General features: G+C 40.8%; 1 protein-coding gene across 1 annotated transcript in view; it reads left to right on the top strand.

The window, feature by feature from the left end:
• LOC120062099 (teneurin-2-like) overlaps nt 1-23,935 on the top strand; it is a 338,488-nt gene that overhangs the window by 17,203 nt on the left and 297,350 nt on the right. Inside the window, exon 2 of the mRNA XM_039011910.1 lies at nt 16,030-16,359. Within this exon, the coding sequence (XP_038867838.1) occupies nt 16,030-16,359 (330 nt within the window). The remainder of the gene's footprint in view (nt 1-16,029; nt 16,360-23,935) is intronic.

Raw genomic sequence — 23,935 nt, 5'->3', positions numbered from 1 at the left:
AACCATGCAATAATCTGAGTACGGCGCTCAGAGACCCATCAAGCCAAAAAGATATCCGCCATGTTGGAGTCAACATAAGTCAGAAATAGCATTATAAATATTCACTTACCTTTGATGATCTTCGTCAGATTGCACTCCCAGGAATCCCAGTTCCACAATAAATATTTGATTTGTTCCATAAATCATCATTTATGTCTAAATACCTCCTTTTGTTAGCGCGCTTGGTAAACAAATCCAAACTCACGACGCGCGTGCAAGTCCAGCGGAATGTACGGACGAAAAGTCCAAAAAGTTATATTACAGGTCATAGAAACATGTCAAACTAAGTATAGAATCAATCTTTAGGATGTTTTTAACATAAATCTTCAATAATGTTCCAACAGGTGAATTCCTTTGTCTTCAGAAAAGCAAATGGAACGGGAGCTACCTCTCATGTGAATGTGCGTGACCAGCTCGTGGCTGCTGGCAGACCTCTGTCTCATTCCCCTCTCATTCGGCCCCACTTCACAGTAGAAGCATCAGACAAGGTTCTAAAGACTGTTGACATCTAGTGGAAGCCTTGGGAAGTGCAACATGACCCATATCCCACTGTGTATTCGATAGGTGATGAGTTGAAAAATTACAATCCTCAGATTTCCCGATTCCTGGTTGGATTTTCTCTCGGGTTTTTGCCTGCCATATGAGTTCTGTTATACTCACAGACATCATTCAAACAGTTTTAGAAACTTCAGAGTGTATATAATATATATGCATATATTAGCAACTGGGACTGAGTAGCAGGCCGTTTACTCTGGGCACGCTTTTCATCCAAACGTGAAAATGCTGCCCCTTATCCATAAGAAGTTTTAAAGGAGTTCCCACATATGCTGAGAACTTGTTGGCTGCTTTTCCTTCAATCTGCGGTCCGATTCAATGCTTAGTGTATTTCTGTATTGTTTTAGTGATTCACGGTAGTGAAGGCAGGCTCTGATTTTCTGGGTCTCTATGTTTTTGGTTTGAAACGGTTCTCAAATCCCTTTCTTAGGTTTTTTCATCCTTCATCAAACCATTTGTCATTTTTGTTAATTTTCTTAGGTTGTCTGCTTGAAAATGTTGTATTTAATAGGGAGGGTAAAATTTCAAATGAACTGTTTAGGCTTTCTACTGCATCTATTACAGTGAAATGTTTTGTCTAGGAAGATGTCTAAAATGGATTGAATTTCTCTCTCTCTCTCTCTCTCTCTCTCTGTCTCTCGCTCTCTCTCTGTCTTGCACGCACGCTCGCTCTCTCTCTCACTTTCTTTCTCTCTCTCTCTTTTTCTCTGTCTCTCCCTCTATTTCTCTCTCTCCATCTCTCTCACACTGAGAATCACACTGAAAACAAACACATACATATTGGGATAGCATACTGATAGACAGTAGTTACAGGGATCTTACACTTTTTATTATTCTCTCCATACCTCTACTCTAAAACTAGCGGCAGCAGCAGTAAAGCTAGTTAACACTGTCTCTGTCTCTAGCAGCAGAGCTAGTTAACACTGTAACACACTGTCTCTGTCTCTAGCAGCAGAACTAGTTAACACTATAACACACTGTATCTGTCTCAAGCAGCAGAGCTACTTAACACTATAACACACTGTCTCTGTCTCTAGCAGCAGAGCTAGTTAACATTATAACACACTGTCTCTGTCTCTGTCTCTGTCTCTAGCAGCAGAGCTAGTTAACACTATAACACACTGTCTCTGTCTCTGTCTCTAGCAGCAGAGCTAGTTAACACTATAACACACTGTCTCTGTCTCTAGCAGCAGAGCTAGTTAACATTATAACACACTGTCTCTGTCTCTGTCTCTGTCTCTGTCTCTGTCTCTGTCTCTGTCTCTAGCAGCAGAGCTAGTTAACACTATAACACACTGTCTCTGTCTCTGTCTCTAGCAGCAGAACTAGTTAACACTATAACACACTGTCTCTGTCTCTGTCTCTAGCAGCAGAGCTAGTTAACATTATAACACACTGTCTCTGTCTCTAGCAGCAGAGCTAGTTAACATTATAACACATTGTCTCTGTCTCTGTCTCTGTCTCTGTCTCTAGCAGCAGAGCTAGTTAACACTATAACACACTGTCTCTGTCTCTGTCTCTAGCAGCAGAGCTAGTTAACACTATAACACAATGTCTCTGTCTCTAGCAGCAGAACTAGTTAACACTATAACACACTGTTTCTGTCTCTAGCAGCAGAGCTAGTTAACACTATAACACACTGTCTCTGTCTCTAGCAGCAGAACTAGTTAACACTATAACACACTGTTTCTGTCTCTAGCAGCAGAGCTAGTTAACACTATAACACACTGTCTCTGTCTCTGTCTCTAGCAGCAGAGCTAGTTAACACTATAACACACTGTCTCTGTCTCTAGCAGCAGAGCTAGTTAACATTATAACACACTGTCTCTGTCTCTGTCTCTGTCTCTAGCAGCAGAGCTAGTTAACACTATAACACACTGTCTCTGTCTCTGTCTCTAGCAGCAGAACTAGTTAACACTATAACACACTGTCTCTGTCTCTGTCTCTAGCAGCAGAGCTAGTTAACATTATAACACACTGTCTCTGTCTCTAGCAGCAGAGCTAGTTAACATTATAACACACTGTCTCTGTCTCTGTCTCTGTCTCTGTCTCTAGCAGCAGAGCTAGTTAACACTATAACACACTGTCTCTGTCTCTGTCTCTAGCAGCAGAGCTAGTTAACACTATAACACACTGTCTCTGTCTCTAGCAGCAGAACTAGTTAACACTATAACACACTGTTTCTGTCTCTAGCAGCAGAGCTAGTTAACACTATAACACACTGTCTCTGTCTCTGTCTCTGTCTCTAGCAATAGAGCTAGTTAACACTATAACACACTGTCTCTGTCTCTAGCAGCAGAGCTAGTTAACATTATAACACACTGTCTCTGTCTCTGTCTCTAGCAGCAGAGCTAGTTAACACTATAACACACTGTCTCTGTCTCTAGCAGCAGAGCTAGTTAACACTATAACACACTGTCTCTGTCTCTAGCAGCAGAGCTCGTTAATACTATAACACACTGTCTCTGTCTCTGTCTCTAGCAGCAGAGCTCGTTAATACTATAACACACTGTCTCTGTCTCTGTCTCTAGCAGCAGAACTAGTTAACACTATAACACACTGTATCTGTCTCAAGCAGCAGAGCTACTTAACACTATAACACACTGTCTCTGTCTCTAGCAGCAGAGCTAGTTAACATTATAACACACTGTCTCTGTCTCTGTCTCTGTCTCTGTCTCTGTCTCTAGCAGCAGAGCTAGTTAACACTATAACACACTGTCTCTGTCTCTGTCTCTAGCAGCAGAGCTAGTTAACACTATAACACACTGTCTCTGTCTCTAGCAGCAGAGCTAGTTAACATTATAACACACTGTCTCTGTCTCTGTCTCTGTCTCTGTCTCTAGCAGCAGAGCTAGTTAACACTATAACACACTGTCTCTGTCTCTGTCTCTAGCAGCAGAACTAGTTAACACTATAACACACTGTCTCTGTCTCTGTCTCTAGCAGCAGAGCTAGTTAACATTATAACACACTGTCTCTGTCTCTAGCAGCAGAGCTAGTTAACATTATAACACATTGTCTCTGTCTCTGTCTCTGTCTCTGTCTCTAGCAGCAGAGCTAGTTAACACTATAACACACTGTCTCTGTCTCTGTCTCTAGCAGCAGAGCTAGTTAACACTATAACACAATGTCTCTGTCTCTAGCAGCAGAACTAGTTAACACTATAACACACTGTTTCTGTCTCTAGCAGCAGAGCTAGTTAACACTATAACACACTGTCTCTGTCTCTAGCAGCAGAACTAGTTAACACTATAACACACTGTTTCTGTCTCTAGCAGCAGAGCTAGTTAACACTATAACACACTGTCTCTGTCTCTGTCTCTAGCAGCAGAGCTAGTTAACACTATAACACACTGTCTCTGTCTCTAGCAGCAGAGCTAGTTAACATTATAACACACTGTCTCTGTCTCTGTCTCTGTCTCTAGCAGCAGAGCTAGTTAACACTATAACACACTGTCTCTGTCTCTGTCTCTAGCAGCAGAACTAGTTAACACTATAACACACTGTCTCTGTCTCTGTCTCTAGCAGCAGAGCTAGTTAACATTATAACACACTGTCTCTGTCTCTAGCAGCAGAGCTAGTTAACATTATAACACACTGTCTCTGTCTCTGTCTCTGTCTCTAGCAGCAGAGCTAGTTAACACTATAACACACTGTCTCTGTCTCTGTCTCTAGCAGCAGAGCTAGTTAACACTATAACACACTGTCTCTGTCTCTAGCAGCAGAACTAGTTAACACTATAACACACTGTTTCTGTCTCTAGCAGCAGAGCTAGTTAACACTATAACACACTGTCTCTGTCTCTGTCTCTGTCTCTGTCTCTGTCTCTAGCAATAGAGCTAGTTAACACTATAACACACTGTCTCTGTCTCTAGCAGCAGAGCTAGTTAACATTATAACACACTGTCTCTGTCTCTGTCTCTAGCAGCAGAGCTAGTTAACACTATAACACACTGTCTCTGTCTCTAGCAGCAGAGCTAGTTAACACTATAACACACTGTCTCTGTCTCTAGCAGCAGAGCTCGTTAATACTATAACACACTGTCTCTGTCTCTGTCTCTAGCAGCTGAGCTAGTTAACATTATAACACACTGTCTCTGTCTCTAGCAGCTGAGCTAGTTAACACTATAACTATAATACAACCCCAGTAGGTTAGCCCTGTGGGTCTACAAGGCAGGCTGTAAAGAACACATACACACATACACATACACACACACACAAGCATGTGCACACACACATAAACAAAACACACACACATCCTATTCTCACAAGGCTTTCACCTATCCTTGTGATAGCCTAGTTGTTGACTATAGGACAGACACTTGGCTATACATCAATATTGAAATATAGTAGCGAGATAGATTATGCCATATTGTCATGATGTTAAAGGACGTGTGTGTTCCTGCTCTCTCAGACTACGTGGAGTTTTCTCCAGTCTTCCTACGATACTTCATCTCAGGTATGGACTGTGTAGGTAGGAGTGTGTCTCCCAGTAGATGTGTAGCTACATTTAGATTGTTAGGTGTTGATAAGTATAGTAGTAATGTTAGTTATCTTCTCGTCTTTTCTCTGTGTTGTATTAGTTAACATGTAACGTTTCCCTCAAAAGTCTCTCCTACCATGTAAAGTTTCACTCAAATCTCTCCTGCCATGTAACGTTTCCCTTTAAAGTCTAACCTACCATGTAAAGTTTCCCTCTAAAGTCTATCCTACCATGTAAAGTTTCCCTCAAAAGTCTCTCCTACCATGTAAAGTTTCCCTCAAAAGTCACTCCTACCATGTAAAGTTTCCCTCAAAAGTCCCTCCTACCATGTAAAGTTTCCCTCAAGTCTATCCTACCCTGTAAAGTTTCCCTCTAAAGTATCTTCTGCCAGTTTAGTTGCAGTGATACTCTTGAGATAAGTCACTAAAGAGGAGAGGAACAGTGTAGTGAAGATTCAGCAGACACTTTTAATCTGGATAATTCCAGTTTTGATTACCGTCCGTCCTTACATAGGCCTGCTGAGTCATGATTAACCCAGCCAGCCAACACAGCTGTCTGATACTTCACTACAAACACAATTATTCAGATCCTTATAGAGCTATTTTGTGTGTGTGTGTGTGTGTGTGTGTGAGTGTGCTCATTTGTGTGTGCAAGTGGGCGTATGGGTGTGTGTGCATGCATGTGTTCCTGTGTGTGTGTGTGTTTGTGTGTGTGTGTGTGTGTGTGTGTGTGTGTGTGTGTGTGTGTGTGTGTGTGTGTGTGTGTGTGTGTGTGTGTGTGTGTGTGTGTGTGTGTGTGTGTGTGTGTGTGTGTGTGTGTGTGTGTTTTCCATCCTCTTCTTTACCACCAGCTGATTGGGAGCAATTGCATCCCATCCTATCCTACAATAGTATCTTTAATTAGTATTGAGGATACATTCTTTCCCTTTTCCCTTAATTGCTTTGTCCTCAGCGTTATATTTAATTGGGCTGCAGTGGGTGTTATTGATCCTCTTTGATGTGCTTTAATTTGGATAATTTTATATATTTATTTCAGACGTGACGACTCCTTTAGTTATTTTGTCTTTGGGCTATTTTGTGAAAGTATTACGGCACCAAATCAAATGGATTAGTAGGAGGTTCAGTGGTCTAAAAGTTTTTGATTTTAAATATACTTAAGTATCAAAAGTAAATGTAATTGCTAAAATATACTTAAGTATCAAAGTAAAAGCATAAATCATTTCCAATTCTTCATATTATGCAATCCAGACAGCACCCAAAACAATTTTTACGGTTAGCCAGGGGCACACTCCAACACAAAAGCATGTGAGTCCACCAGATCACAGGCAGTAGGGATGACCAGGGATGTGCTCTTGATAAGTGTGTGAATGGACCATTTTCCTGTCCTGCTAAGTACTTTTGTGTGTCAGGGAAAATGTATGGAGTAAAAATCTATATTTTTTCTTAGGGAATGAGGTGAAGTAAAAGTAAAAGTTGTCAAAAATATAAATAGTAAAGTAAAGTACAGATACCCAACAAATGTTTTACTTAAGTACTTTACACCACTGAGTACGTTCCTTTAGTGTACATAATAGGGTGGTAAGGAGAGATGGACGAGGAACTCCAAAGCCCAGATAACTTAGATCCATCAAAATAACACCTCTTGTATCTTTGATAAAGAACGTCTCATGAAAGTGAATGAGGAACAGTATAGGGACGGTATAGGGACAATATAGGAACAGGAACAGTATAGGAACAGTATAGGGATAGGGATAGTATGGGGACAGTATGGGGACAGTATAGGAATAGAGACAGTATAGGAACAGTATAGGGATAGGGATAGTATGGGGACAGTATGGGGACAGTATAGGAATAGAGACAGTATAGGAACAGTATAGGGATAGGGATAGTATAGGAACAGTATGGGGACAGTATAGGAATAGAGACAGTATAGGAACAGGAACAGTATAGGGAAAGTATAGGGAAAGTATAGGAACAGTATAGGACTAGGACCAGTACAGGAACAGTATGGGAACAGGAACAGTATGGAAAAAGGAACAGTATAGGGATAGTATAGGAATAGGAACAGTATAGGAACAGAAACAGTATAGGAATAGGAACAGTATAGGAACAGTATACAAAAGGGGACAGTAGAGGGACAGTAAAGGGACAGTATAGGAATAGGAACAGGAAAGGAACAGAAACATTATAGGAAAAGGAACAGGAGAGGAACAGAAACAATATAACAGTATATGGGCAGTATAGGAACATGAACAGTATATGAACATGAACAGTATGGGAACATGAACAGTAAAGGAACATGAACAGTATATGAACAGTATAGGAACATAAACAGTATATGAACAGTATAGGAACATGAACAGTAGAGGAACAGTATAGGACCATGAACAGTATAGGAACATGAACAGTATAGGAACATAAACAGTATATGAACAGTATAGGAACATGAACAGTTGAGGAACAGTATAGGGACATGAACAGTAGAGGAACAGTATAGGAACGTGAACAGCATAGGAACATGAAGAGTATAGCAACATGAACAGTATAGGAACATGAACAGTATAGGAACATGAACAGCATAGGAACAGCATAGGAAAAGGAACAGCATAGGAACACAAACAGTATAGGAACAGTATAGGAACATGAACAGTATAGGAACAGTATAGGAACATGAACAGTATAGGGACATGAACAGTATAGGAACAGTATAGGAACATGAACAGTATAGGAACATGAACAGTTTAGGGACATGAACAATATAGGAACAGTATAGGGACATGAACAGTATATGAACATGAACAGTATAGGAACAGTAAAGGAACATGAACAGTATAGGAACCTGAACAGTATAGGAACAGTATAGGAACATGAACAGTATAGGAACAGCATAGGAACATGTACAGTATATGAACTGTATAGAATCACGAAGAGTACAGGGACATGAACAGTATAGGAACAGTATAGGAACATGAACAGTATATGAACATGAACAGTATAGGAACAGTAAATGAACATGAACAGTATAGGAACATGAACAGCATAGGAACAGCATAGGAAAAGGAACAGCATAGGAACATGAACAGTATAGGAACAGTATATGAACACGAACAGTATAGGGACATGAACAGTATAGGAATAGTATATGAACATGAACAGTATAGGAACAGTATAGGAACATGAACAGCATAGGAACATGAACAGTATAGGAACAGTATATGAACATGAACAGTATAGGAACAGCATAGGAACATGTACAGTATATGAACAGTATAGAAACATGAACAGTATATGAACATGCACAATATAGGAACAGTAAAGGAACATGAACAGTATAGGAACCTGAACAGTATAGGAACAGTATAGGAACATGAACAGTATATGAACATGCACAATATAGGAACAGTAAAGGAACATGAACAGTATAGGAACCTGAACAGTATAGGAACAGTATAGGAACATGAACAGTATAGGAACAGCATAGGAACATGTACAGTATATGAACAGTATAGAAACACGAACAGTATAGGAACAGTATAGGAACATGAACAGTATAGGATCATGAACAGTATAGGGACATGAACAGTATAGGAACGGTATAGGAACATGAACAGTATATGAACATGAACAGTATAGGAACAGTAAAGGAACATGAACAGTATAGGAACCTGAACAGTATAGGAACAGTATAGGAACATGAACAGTATAGGAACAGCATAGGAACATGTACAGTATATGAACTGTATAGAATCACGAAGAGTATAGGGACATGAACAGTATAGGAACAGTATAGGAAAAAGAACAGCACGGGAATATAAACAGTATAGGAACAGTATAGGAACATGAACAGTATATGAACAATATAGGAACATGAACAGTACAGGAACAGTATAGGAACATGAACAGTATATGAACAATATAGGAACATGAACAGTACAGGAACAGTATAGGAACATGAACAGTATAGGAACAGTATAGGAACATGAACAGTATAGGAACATGAGCAGTGTAGGAACAGTGTAGGAACATGAACAGTATATGAACATGAACAGTATAGGAACAGCATAGGAACATGTACAGTATATGAACAGTATAGAAACACGAACAGTATAGGAACAGTATAGGAACAGTATAGGAACATGAACAGTATAGAAACATGAACAGTATATGGACATGAACAGTATAGGAAGAGTATAGGAACATGAACAGTATATGAACAGGAACAGTATAGGAACAGTAAAGGAACATGAACAGTATAGGAACCTGAACAGTATAGGAACAGTATAGGGACATGAACAGTATAGGAACAGCATAGGAACATGTACAGTATATGAACTGTATAGGATCACAAAGAGTATAGGGACATGAACAGTATAGGAACAGTATAGGAAAAAGAACAGCACGGGAATATAAACAGTATAGGAACAGTATAGGAACATGAACAGTATAGGAACAGTATAGGAACATGAACAGTATAGGAACATGAGCAGTATAGGAACATGAACAGTATAGGAACATGAACAGTGAATGCATAGTTTAGGAACAGGAACAGGATAGGAACAGTGTAGGAGCATGGACAGTATAGGAACAGTATAGGAACAGGAACAGTATAGGAACCTGAACAGTATAGGAACAGTATAGGAACATGAACAGTATAGGAACAGCATAGGAACGTGTACAGTATATGAACAGTATAGAAACACGAACAGTATAGGGACATGAACAGTACAGGAACAGTATAGGAACATGGACAGTATAGGAACATGAACAGTATAGGGACAGGAACAGTATAGGAACAGTATAGGAACATGAACAGTATATGAACATGAACAGTATAGGAACAGTAAAGGAACATGAACAGTATAGGAACCTGAACAGTATAGGAACAGCATAGGAACAGGAACAGTAGCGGAACAGTGTAGGAACATGAACAGTATAGGAACAGTATAGGAAAAAGAACAGCACAGGAATATAAACAGTATAGGAACAGTATAGGAACATGAACAGTATATGAACAATATAGGAACATGAACAGTACATGAACAGTATAGGAACCGTAAAGGAAAAGGAACAGCATAGGAACATGAACAGTATAGGAACATGAACAGTATAGGAACATGAACAGTGTAGGAACAGGAACAGTAGAGGAACAGTATAGGAACATGAACAGTATATGAACAGTATAGGACCAGGAACAGAATAGGAACATGAACAGGAGAGGAACAGTATATGAACATGAACAGTATATGAACAGTATGGGAACATGAACAGTATATGAACAGTATAGGAACATGAACAGTGTAGGAACATGAACAGTATAGGAACAGTCCAGGGACATGAACAGTATAGGAACAGTATAGGAACATGAACAGTATGGGAACAGTATAGGAACATGAACAGTGTAGGAACAGGAACAGTATAGGAACATGGACAGTATATGAACAGGAACAGAATAGGAAAATGAACAGTATAGGAAAATGAACAGTATATGATCAGTATAGGAACATGAACAGTGTAGGAACATGAACAGTATAGGAACAGTACAGGAACATGAACAGTATAGGAACAGTATAGGAACATGAACAGTATAGGAACAGTATAGGAACATGAACAGTATAGGAACAGTAAAGGAACATGAACAGTATATGAACCTGAACAGTATAGGAACAGCATAGGAACAGGAACAGTAGCGGAACAGTGTAGGAACATGAACAGTATAGGAACAGTATAAGAAAAAGAACAGCACAGGAATATAAACAGTATAGGAACAGTATAGGAACATGAACAGTATTTGAACAATATAGGAACATGAACAGTACAGGAACAGTATAGGAACATGAACAGTTTAGGAACAGTATAGGAACATGAACAGTATAGGAACATGAGCAGTATAGGAACATGAACAGTATAGGAACATGAACAGTGAATGCATAGTTTAGGAACAGGAACAGGATAGGAACAGTGTAGGAGCATGAACAGTATAGGAACCGTAAAGGAAAAGGAACAGCATAGGAACATGAACAGTATAGGAACATGAACAGTATATGAACATGAACAGTGTAGGAACATGAACAGGAGAGGAACAGTATATGAACATGAACAGTATATGAACAGTATGGGAACATGAACAGTATATGAACAGTATAGGAACATGAACAGTGTAGGAACATGAACAGTATAGGAACAGTCCAGGGACATGAACAGTATAGGAACAGTATAGGAACATGAACAGTATGGGAACAGTATAGGAACATGAACAGTGTAGGAACAGGAACAGTATAGGAACATGAACAGTATATGAACAGGAACAGAATAGGAAAATGAACAGTATAGGAACATGAACAGTACAGGAACAGTATAGGAACATGAACAGTTTAGGAACAGTATAGGAACATGAACAGTATAGGAACATGAACAGTGAATGCATAGTTTAGGAACAGGAACAGGATAGGAACAGTGTAGGAGCATGAACAGTATAGGAACCGTAAAGGAAAAGGAACAGCATAGGAACATGAAGTGTATAGGAACATGAACAGTATAGGAACATGAACAGTGTAGGAACAGGAACAGTAGAGGAACAAAATAGGAACATGAACAGTATATGAACAGTATAGGACCAGGAACAGAATAGGAACATGAACAGGAGAGGAACAGTATATGAACATGAACAGTGTAGGAACATGAACAGTATAGGAACAGTCCAGGGACATGAACAGTATAGGAACAGTATAGGAACATGAACAGTATGGGAACGGTATAGGAACATGAACAGTGTAGGAACAGGAACAGTATAGGAACATGAACAGTATATGAACAGGAACAGAATAGGAAAATGAACAGTATAGGAAAATGAACAGTATATGATCAGTATAGGAACATGAACAGTGTAGGAACATGAACAGTATAGGAACAGTACAGGAACATGAACAGTATAGGAACAGTATAGGAACATGAACAGTATAGGAACATGAGCAGTGTAGGAACAGTGTAGGAACATGAACAGTATATGAACAGTACAGGAACATGAACAGTATAGGAACAGTATAGGAACATGAACAGTATAGGAACATGAGCAGTGTAGGAACAGTGTAGGAACATGAACAGTATATGAACATGAACAGTATAGGAACAGCATAGGAACATTTACAGTATATGAACAGTATAGAAACACGAACAGTATAGGAACAGTATAGGAACATGAACAGTATATGGACATGAACAATATAGGAAGAGTATAGGAACATGAACAGTATATGAACATGAACAGTATAGGAACAGTAAAGGAACATGAACAGTATAGGAACCTGAACAGTATAGGAACAGTATAGGGACATGAACAGTATAGGAACAGCATAGGAACATGTACAGTATATGAACTGTATAGGATCACGAAGAGTATAGGGACATGAACAGTATAGGAACAGTATAGGAACATGAACAGTATATGTACAATATAGGAACATGAACAGTACAGGAACAGTATAGGAACATGAACAGTATAGGAACAGTATAGGAACATGAACAGTATATGGACATGAACAGTATAGGAAGAGTATAGGAACATGAACAGTATATGAACATGAACAGTATAGGAACAGTAAAGGAACATGAACAGTATAGGAACCTGAACAGTATAGGAACAGTATAGGGACATGAACAGTATAGGAACAGTATAGGAACATGAACAGTATAGGAACATGAGCAGTATAGGAACATGAACAGTATAGGAACATGAACAGTGAATGCATAGTTTAGGAACAGGAACAGGATAGGAACAGTGTAGGAGCATGAACAGTATAGGAACAGTATAGGAACAGGAACAGTATAGGAACCTGAACAGTATAGGAACAGTATAGGAACATGAACAGTATAGGAACAGCATAGGAACATGTACAGTATAGAAACACGAACAGTATAGGGACATGAACAGTATAGGAACATGAACAGTGTAGGAACATGAACAGTGTAGGAACAGGAACAGTAGAGGAACAGTATAGGAACATGAACAGTGTAGGAACATGAACAGTATAGGAACAGTCCAGGGACATGAACAGTATAGGAACAGTATAGGAACATGAACAGTATGGGAACAGTATAGGAACATGAACAGTGTAGGAACAGGAACAGTATAGGAACATGAACAGTATATGAACAGGAACAGAATAGGAAAATGAACAGTATAGGAAAATGAACAGTATATGATCAGTATAGGAACATGAACAGTGTAGGAACATGAACAGTATAGGAACAGTACAGGAACATGAACAGTATAGGAACAGTATAGGAACATGAACAGTATAGGAACATGAGCAGTGTAGGAACAGTGTAGGAACATGAACAGTATATGAACAGTACAGGAACATGAACAGTATAGGAACAGTATAGGAACATGAACAGTATAGGAACATGAGCAGTGTATGAACAGTGTAGGAACATGAACAGTATATGAACATGAACAGTATAGGAACAGCATAGGAACATTTACAGTATATGAACAGTATAGAAACACGAACAGTATAGGAACAGTATAGGAACATGAACAGTATAGGAACATGAACAGTATATGGACATGAACAGTATAGGAAGAGTATAGGAACATGAACAGTATATGAACATGAACAGTATAGGAACAGTAAAGGAACAAGAACAGTATAGGAACCTGAACAGTATAGGAACAGTATAGGGACATGAACAGTATAGGAACAGCATAGGAACATGTACAGTATATGAACTGTATAGGATCACGAAGAGTATAGGGACATGAACAGTATAGGAAAAAGAACAGCACGGGAATATAAACAGTATAGGAACAGTATAGGAACATGAACAGTATATGTACATGAACAGTATAGGAAGAGTATAGGAACATGAACAGTATATGAACATGAACAGTATAGGAACAGTATAGGGACATGAACAGTATAGGAACAGTATAGGAAAAAGAACAGCACGGGAATATAAACAGTATAGGAACAGTATAGGAACATGAACAGTATATGTACAGTATAGGAACAGGAACAGTAGAGGAACAGTATAGGAACATGAACAGCATACGAACAGTATAGGAAAAGGAACAGCATAGGAACATGAACAGTATAGGGACATGGACAGTAAAGGAACAGTATAGGAACATGAACAGCAAAGGAACATGAACAGCATAGGAACATGAACAGTATAGGAACAGGAACAGTAGAGGAACAGTATAGGAACATGAACAGCATAGGAACAGTATAGGAAAAGGAACAGCATAGGAACATGAACAGTATAGGAACATGAACAGTATATGAACAGGAACAGCATAGGAACATGAACAGTATAGGAACATGAACAGTATAGGAGCAGGAACAGTATAGGAACAGGAACAGTAGAGGAACAGTATAGGAACATGAACAGTAGAGTAACAGTATAGGAATGTGAACAGTATAGGAACAGGAACAGCATAGGACATGAACAGTATAGGAACAGGAACAGTATAGGAACATGAACAGTATAGGAACATGAACAGTATATGAACAGGAACAGCATAGGAACATGAACAGTATAGGAACATTAACAGTATAGGAACATGAACAGTATATGTACAGTATAGGAACAGGAACAGTAGAGGAACAGTATAGGAACATGAACAGTATAGGAACAGTATAGGAAAAGGAACAGCATAGGAACATGAACAGTATAGGGACATGAACAGTAGAGGAACAGTATAGGAACATGAACAGTAAAGGAACATGAACAGTATAGGAACTTGAACAGTAGAGGAACGGGAACAGTATAGGAACAGGAACAGTATAGGAACAGTATAGGAACATGAACAGTAGAGGAACAGTATAGGAATGTGAACAGTATAGGAACAGGAACAGCATAGGAACATGAACAGTATAGGAACAGGAACAGTATAGGAACATGAACAGTATAGGAACATGAACAGTATAGGAACGTGAACAGTATAGGAACACGAACAGTATAGGAACATGAACAGTATAGGAACACGAACAGTATAGCAACATGAACAGTATAGTAACAGGAACAGTATAGGAACACGAACAGTAAAGGAACATGAACAGTATAGGAACAGGAACAGTATAGGAACACGAACAGTATAGGAACATGAACAGTATAGGACCACAAACAGTATAGGAACATGAACAGTATAGGAACATGAACAGTATAGGAACATGAACAGTATAGGAACATGAACAGTATAGGAACAGGAACAGTATAGGAACAGGAACAGTATAGGAACATGAACAGTATAGGAACACGAACAGTATAGGAACATGAACAGTATAGGAACATGAACAGTATAGGAACACGAACAGTATAGGAACATGAACAGTATATGAACACGAACAGTATAGGAACAGGAACAGTATAGGAACAGGAACAGCATAGGAACATGAAGAGTATAGGAACATGAACAGTATAGGAACATGAACATTATAGGAACATGAACAGTATAGGAACATGAACAGTATAGGAACAGGAACAGCATAGGAACATGAACAGTATTTGAACATGAACAGTATAGGAACAGTATATGAACATGAACAGTATAGGAACATGAACAGTATAGGAACATGAACAGTATAGGAACAGGAAGAGTATAGGAACGTGAACAGTATAGGAACAGTAACAGAATAGGAACAGGAACAGTATAGTAACAATATAGGAACATTAAATGGACAGTATTGGGAAAGGAACAGTATAGGATCATTATAGGAGCAGTATAGGAACAGTATAGAAACAGGGACAGTATAGGAACAGGAACAGTATAAGAACAGTATAGGGAGGGAAGTGTATAAAGTCAGATCCTCATTTCAGATATCCTGAGTTATTCCATGTCATCTGTCATTCTGTACCTTACCCCTCTACCTGCAGACTTAACATTGTGTGTGTGTTTGTTTGACTGCTTGCTTGCCTGCTTGAATCTTTGCACTACTCCTTTCTCTCACACAGGCGGTAACTTCCACACCCTGGCTGAACTCGGAGTTTGCGACCCAGCTTCCGTTCACCCTGCAGTCCCTACCTACTGTCCTGACCTGGGCCTGCTCCAGAGGGGCTACTCCCTCAGCGCAGGGTCAGACCCTAATGCAGATTCTGACCCAGAGGGGCCCCTGTCCCCAGAGAGAGCCATCCAGCTGTGGGGAGGAGGAACAGGAGGAGGAACAGGAGGAGGACAAGGAGGAGGGGTGAAGAGCACACACAGCTCTGGACTGTCCAGCAGAGAAAACTCAGTGCTCACACTCACTGACTCAGACAACGACTACAAGTCTGACCACGAATCAGGTAGGAGAGATACATATTGATTTGATTTGTTGGTAGGTTGACCAGGAGAGGTCAGGATAGGGTGAGGTCGGGAATGGAAAGAGTGGAAGCGTGAGAACGAGTGAAGGACTGTGTGATTGGGAGGAGGAAGTTTAGGCACACAACTCCTGTGGAATTGCTGGCAATCTGGTGTGATCCATGATTGATTGATTGATTAATTGACATAGAAGGACTGATGGATATTGTCAAATCTTCATAAATAATGTCTCATCTTCATCATAGAGAGATCTCACATGTTTATCAGATTGTTCATTTCATGTTTTCAAGCGAAAAAAAACTATTGTCCATATGTCTAATTCCTGTGAGCATTAATCTGTGTCGGTCAGCTAATACGTCCCAGTGGGTGTTTCCACCTCGCTGTGTGTGTGTGTGTGTGTGTGTGTGTGTGTGTGTGTGTGTGCGTGCGTGCGTGCGTGCGTGCGTGCGTGCGTGCGTGCGTGCGTGCGTGCGTGCGTGTTTGTCGTCGTAAACCTTTCCACGGCTGCGTCTGACATGCCGATAGAGGTTAATGAGTGGATGTAATAAACACAATCTAATTAGTTGGAGTCTCACAACAGAGTCTTGGAGAATACTGTAGTCAGACACAGCTTCTGTTCTGACAGCAGCCATCAAACTACTGAGCAACACCTATCACACATACACATGCACACACACTCACTCAGGTTTTCATCTTTTAAACACATAGAGAAACACTTTTCTAAGAGGTGATGGTTTCATCTCGCTGGTTGATAATTGCTTTGTGGCTGATTGCCAGACTAATCTCTGAGCTGTACATATCAACTGTAGACAGTCTGTCTGCAGACTAAATCTCTCTCTCGCTCTCTCTCTTTCACTCACACACACACACACGCACACGCACATGCACACGCACGCGCACGCGCACGCACACACACACACACACACACACACACACATACACACACACACACATACACATACACACACACACACACACACACACACACACACAGAGGGCAAACAGGAGGATTATTCAAGGTCTTGTGTGAGAACTTCTAAAATGTAATGATGTAATCATTTGCTAGTGGCATAATGTAGTATTCTTTTAAAAAATCACATAGGTTTAATTCAGTAGTTTACTTGAATATACAACTTACAGATCACACCTTTAAATGTATATTGCAGTGTTATATTGATAACAACAATGCATAACAAGAGAGATGGAGAGATGGAGAGAGAGAGAGGGAGGGAGAGAGAGACAGAGAGGGGGAGGGAGAAGGAGATGAAGAGAGAAAAAAATAATACGAGCCAATGCCTTAGTTATTTGTGAAACGTAACAGCCTGCCTTTCGCTCTGAGGATTGGCGCATATCAGACTTAAAATAAACACGTTTCTTTTCTCTGCAACTTCACTATTACTATTGTACTTTGTTATTATCAGTAGATTTTCATAATTGGTATTGAAGTTATTACCTCTTAACTATTAGACTATGAAGGCAATTTAAGAAATGTCGGATTGGAGAGGAATTCCCCTCAAAAAACACAGATTCCCATTCCCACAGTCTGATGGGGTTTTCCCTCCACGTCACCAACGCTACTGCGGCCATTCTCTGTGGCAATATGTTGATCAAAGTGGCTAGAGAGGACGCAGTAATTAGAGAAAGATTATATACTACTGGAAAAAATAATATGCTAATAATATTAGGATATAAGGCTATGCATCCTATAGGATGAACCATGAAAGAAGCTTGGCCACGTTTCATTCAGTTTCACCCCATTTAATAAGGAATGTCATCATTCCTCGAACATATGTTGACATATGTTGACCCTGCACATAAGCAAAGACACATAAGCGAATCCCATTGGTCCTTTCCGAGAAACGTATTAAAAAGATTGCCTTGCCGTCAAATCCTTTCTGTAGAATATCAGAAAAAAATCTATATTATAGAATAATTGTCACGTGTGCTCTCTCTCCGGCCTCTAGGTTGCCAGGTTGCTCGTTATGGTGCACACTTGTCACCAGCGTTACGCGCATAATGACACTCACATGGACTCCATCACCTCCTTGATTACCTATCCTTTATATGTCACTCCCTTTGGTTTCTTCCCCAGACGTCATTGTTCCTGTTTCATGTCGGTGTGCTGTTTATATGTCACTCCCTTTGGTTTCTTCCCCAGTCGTCATTGTTGCTGTTTCATGTCGGTGTGCTGTTTATATGTCCCTCCCTTTGGTTTCTTCCCCAGTCGTCATTGTTCCTGTTTCATGTCGGTGTGCTGTTTATATGTCACTCCCTTTGGTTTCTTCCCCAGTCGTCATTGTTTCTGTTTCATGTCGGTGTGCTGTTTATATGTCACTCCCTTTGGTTTCTTCCCCAGACGTCATTGTTCCTGTTTCTTGTCGGTGTGCTGTTTATATGTCCCTCCCTTTGGTTTCTTCCCCAGTCGTCATTGTTCCTGTTTCTTGTCGGTGTGCTGTTTATATGTCACTCCCTTTGGTTTCTTCCCCAGACGTCATTGTTCCTGTTTCATGTCGGTGTGCTGTTTATACGTCACTCCCTTTGGTTTCTTCCCCAGTCGTCATTGTTCCTGTTTCTTGTCGGTGTGCTGTTTATATGTCACTCCCTTTGGTTTCTTCCCCAGACGTCATTGTTCCTGTTTCTTGTCGGTGTGCTGTTTATATGTCACTCCCTTTGGTTTCTTCCCCAGTCGTCATTGTTCCTGTTTCTTGTCGGTGTGCTGTTTATATGTCACTCCCTTTGGTTTCTTCCCCAGTCGTCATTGTTGCTGTTTCATGTCGGTGTGCTGTTTATATGTCACTCCCTTTGGTTTCTTCCCCAGTCGTCATTGTTCCTGTTTCTTGTCGGTGTGCTGTTTATATGTCCCTCCCTTTGGTTTCTTCCCCAGTCGTCATTGTTCCTGTTTCTTGTCCGTGTGCTGTTTATATGTCCCTCCCTTTGGTTTCTTCCCCAGTCGTCATTGTTCCTGTTTCATGTCGGTGTGCTGTTTATATGTCACTCCCTTTGGTTTCTTCCCCAGACGTCATTGTTGCTGTTTCATGTCGGTGTGCTGTTTATATGTCCCTCCCTTTGGTTTCTTCCCCAGTCGTCATTGTTCCTGTTTCATGTCGGTGTGCTGTTTATATGTCCCTCCCTTTGGTTTCTTCCCCAGACGTCATTGTTCCTGTTTCATGTCGGTGTGCTGTTTATATGTCCCTCCCTTTGGTTTCTTCCCCAGACGTCATTGTTTCTGTTTCATGGCGGTGTGCTGTTTATATGTCACTCCCTTTGGTTTCTTCCCCAGACGTCATTGTTCCTGTTTCATGTCGGTGTGCTGTTTATATGTCACTCCCTTTGGTTTCTTCCCCAGTCGTCATTGTTGCTGTTTCATGTCGGTGTGCTGTTTATACGTCACTCCCTTTGGTTTCTTCCCCAGATGTCATTGTTCCTGTTTCATGTCGGTGTGCTGTTTATATGTCACTCCCTTTGGTTTCTTCCCCAGACGTCATTGTTCCTGTTTCATGTCGGTGTGCTGTTTATATGTCACTCCCTTTGGTTTCTTCCCCAGACGTCATTGTTCCTGTTTCTTGTCGGTGTGCTGTTTATATGTCCCTCCCTTTGGTTTCTTCCCCAGTCGTCATTGTTCCTGTTTCTTGTCGGTGTGCTGTTTATACGTCACTCCCTTTGGTTTCTTCCCCAGACGTCATTGTTCCTGTTTCTTGTCGGTGTGCTGTTTATATGTCACTCCCTTTGGTTTCTTCCCCAGTCGTCATTGTTGCTGTTTCATGTCGGTGTGCTGTTTATATGTCCCTCCCTTTGGTTTCTTCCCCAGACGTCATTGTTCCTGTTTCATGTCGGTGTGCTGTTTATACGTCACTCCCTTTGGTTTCTTCCCCAGACGTCATTGTTGCTGTTTCATGTCGGTGTGCTGTTTATATGTCCCTCCCTTTGGTTTCTTCCCCAGACGTCATTGTTCCTGTTTCTTGTCGGTGTGCTGTTTATATGTCCCTCCCTTTGGTTTCTTCCCCAGACGTCATTGTTCCTGTTTCTTGTCGGTGTGCTGTTTGTGTTTCTTGTTTTGTTCATTTATTTATTAAATGTATTCACTCCCCGAACTTGCTTCCCGACTCTCAGCGTCAATCGTTACTATATTGCTATGTCAATGTAAACTATCATATAAATTGACAATGAAAGTTTTAAGGGGCATACATAACGGCTGTGATAGGCATGAAGATAAAATTGACAATCACTCAAAATTGATATGGGAACAATACTTGTGTTTCCTTAATGGGACACAAAACAATATATTTTTTTGCATTTTAGTCATTTAGCAGTCTTTAGCACTCTTATTCAGAACAATTAGGGTTAAATGCCTTGCTCAAGGGCACATCGACAGATTGTTTACCTAGTCGGCCCGGGGTTTCGAACCAGCTACCTTACCTGCCACCCTATCATGGCCATGAACTAGTATATCATTTATCAGTGATCAGCCTGTCCATAGCCTAATGATCAGCCTGTCCATAGCCTAATGATCAGCCTGTCCATAGCCTAATGATCAGCCTGCCCATAGCCTAATGATCAGCCTGTCCATAGCCTAATGATCAACCTGTCCAAAGCCTAATGATCAGCCTGTCCATAGCCTAATGATCAGCCTGTCCATAGCCTAATGATCAGCCTGTCCATAGCCTAATGATCAACCTGTCCATAGCCTAATGATAAGCCTGTCCATAGCCTAATGATCAGCCTGTCCATAGCCTAATGATCAGCCTGTCCATAGCCTACTGATCAGCCTGTCCATAGCCTAATGATCAGCCTGTCCATAGCCTAATGATCAGCCTGTCCATAGCCTAATGATCAACCTGTCCATAGCCTAATGATCAGCCTGTCCATAGCCTACTGATCAGCCTGTCCATAGCCTAATGATCAACCTGTCCATAGCCTAATGATCAACCTGTCCATAGCCTAATGATCAGCCTGTCCATAGCCTAATGATCAGCCTGTCCATAGCCTAATGATCAGCCTGTCCATAGCCTACTGATCAGCCTGTCCATAGCCTAATGATCAGCCTGTCCATAGCCTACTGATCAGCATGTCCATAGCCTAATGATCAGCCTGTCCAAAGCCTAATGATCAGCCTGTCCATAGCCTAATGATCAACCTGTCCATAGCCTACTGATCAGCCTGTCCATAGCCTAATGATCAGCCTGTCCATAGCCTAATGATCAGCCTGTCCATAGCCTACTGATCAGCCTGTCCATAGCCTAATGATCAGCCTGTCCATAGCCTAATGATCAGCCTGTCCATAGCCTACTGATCAGCCTGTCCATAGCCTAATGATCAGCCTGTCCATAGCCTAATGATCAGCCTGTCCATAGCCTAATGATCAGCCTGTCCATAGCCTAATGATCAGCCTGTCCATAGCCTAATGATCAGCCTGTCCATAGCCTAATGATCAGCCTGTCCATAGCCTAATGATCAACCTGTCCATAGCCTACTGATCAGCCTGTCCATAGCCTAATGATCAGCCTGTCCATAGCCTAATGATCAGCCTGTCCATAGCCTACTGATCAACCTGTCCAAAGCCTAATGATCAGCCTGTCCATAGCCTAATGATCAGCCTGTCCATAGCCTAATGATCAGCCTGTCCATAGCCTAATGATCAACCTGTCCATAGCCTAATGATAAGCCTGTCCATAGCCTAATGATCAGCCTGTCCATAGCCTACTGATCAGCCTGTCCATAGCCTAATGATCAGCCTGTCCATAGCCTAATGATCAGCCTGTCCATAGCCTAATGATCAACCTGTCCATAGCCTAATGATCAGCCTGTCCATAGCCTACTGATCAGCCTGTCCATAGCCTAATGATCAACCTGTCCATAGCCTAATGATCAACCTGTCCATAGCCTAATGATCAGCCTGTCCATAGCCTAATGATCAGCCTGTCCATAGCCTAATGATCAGCCTGTCCATAGCCTAATGATCAGCCTGTCCATAGCCTACTGATCAGCCTGTCCATAGCCTAATGATCAGCCTGTCCATAGCCTACTGATCAGCCTGTCCATAGCCTAATGATCAGCCTGTCCAAAGCCTAATGATCAGCCTGTCCATAGCCTAATGATCAACCTGTCCATAGCCTAATGATCAGCCATGGATACGTTTTAGTGAAGCAATGGGTGGTTATGTTGACGCTACATTTTAATTTGAGTGCTTATCCAAACCTGTGCTACCACTTATTGATAAGGGTAAACACCGCCAAACATTTTTTTGCTCTATCTTTTAGGGTTGCCTATAGCTCAGGTGGTCACCTAGATTCACTTTAGCAGGCCTATAATATTCTGTATAGCCTAATATATTGGCGATACGAATGATGCATTCAAATATGAATTAACTTCTAACTTACACGCATCTCTGCTGGCAACTCCACTGGCCTTCTAGCTCTTGAACGAATAGCCTATATATAGACCTGGGATGGGCAACATTGATGGGGGGTGGGGACCACACAAAAAAGGAACTCATCATGAGCGACCACAGTGGCTCGTGGGTCTGCGTACCCACATCAAATTCTGCACATTTTTGCCATAGGGTGGAGGCAAATGTTTGCAGTTTTTAATATGATAACTGATGATCAATGGGCCCCATCCCGGAGGCTGATGTGGGCTAATTGAGTGACTGTTGATGCACAAGCACATTTCGAAATTGCACCTTGTGTATTCTATAATTGTAACTCTCAACAGTAAGTTAAGACCCAGACCGAGTTTCCCCCCCCCAAAAAAACGAAATAATAATAATGAAAACTTATTTAGAGCAAGTTTAACTAATATGCCTGTGCCTATTTCAGGAGAGAAGCATCAATCGGTCCTCTTGTTTGCTGAATGGATATAAAATAAGCTACAATATTGCTGGTGAAGTTATAATTTATTTAACGAGGCAAGTCAGTTAAGAACAAATCCTTATTTTCAATGACGGTGTAGGAACAGTGGGCAGAACGTCAGATTTTTACCTTTTCACCTCCGGGATTCGATCTTGCAACCTTCCGGTTACTAGTCCAACGCTTTAACCACTAGGCTACCTTCCGCCCCGGCGAGACGTGTGGCCTACTGTAGGTCTGCCGTGGTGTGATCACGTTGGCAAAATTAATACCTTGCTGCACTGATGCGTTGCAAACGTAAAAAACAGGCAGAGAGAAATTAATTCACAACGAAACCCACAGACTTGTCAGTGGCAGCGTCCCAGATAACGATTTGTATTGGTTCGACATCTTATTTTAGCATGTGAAAATACCAAGAAATCTGACCTGTTCTGAAAAAATTATTGAAAGATTTTGAATTATACATTTTCTTCTTTCTTATAATTCTGACGAAAATAACAGACTTGGTGAGAGAAGGCCTTAACTGAAAATAACAGACTTGGTGAGAAAAGGCCTTAACTGAAAATAACAGACTTGGTGAGAAAAGGCCTTAACTGAAAATAACAGACTTGGTGAGAAAAGACCTTAACTGAAAATAACAGACTTGGTGAGAAAAGACCTTAACTGAAAATAACAGACTTGGTGAGAAAAGACCTTAACTGAAAATAACAGACTT

The sequence above is a fragment of the Salvelinus namaycush genome, chromosome 17 (assembly GCF_016432855.1).
Source record: "Salvelinus namaycush isolate Seneca chromosome 17, SaNama_1.0, whole genome shotgun sequence".
Classification (NCBI taxonomy): domain Eukaryota; kingdom Metazoa; phylum Chordata; class Actinopteri; order Salmoniformes; family Salmonidae; genus Salvelinus; species Salvelinus namaycush.
The sequence above is the reverse complement of the archived record's forward strand: the minus strand, read 5'-3'. Positions and strand labels throughout refer to the sequence as shown.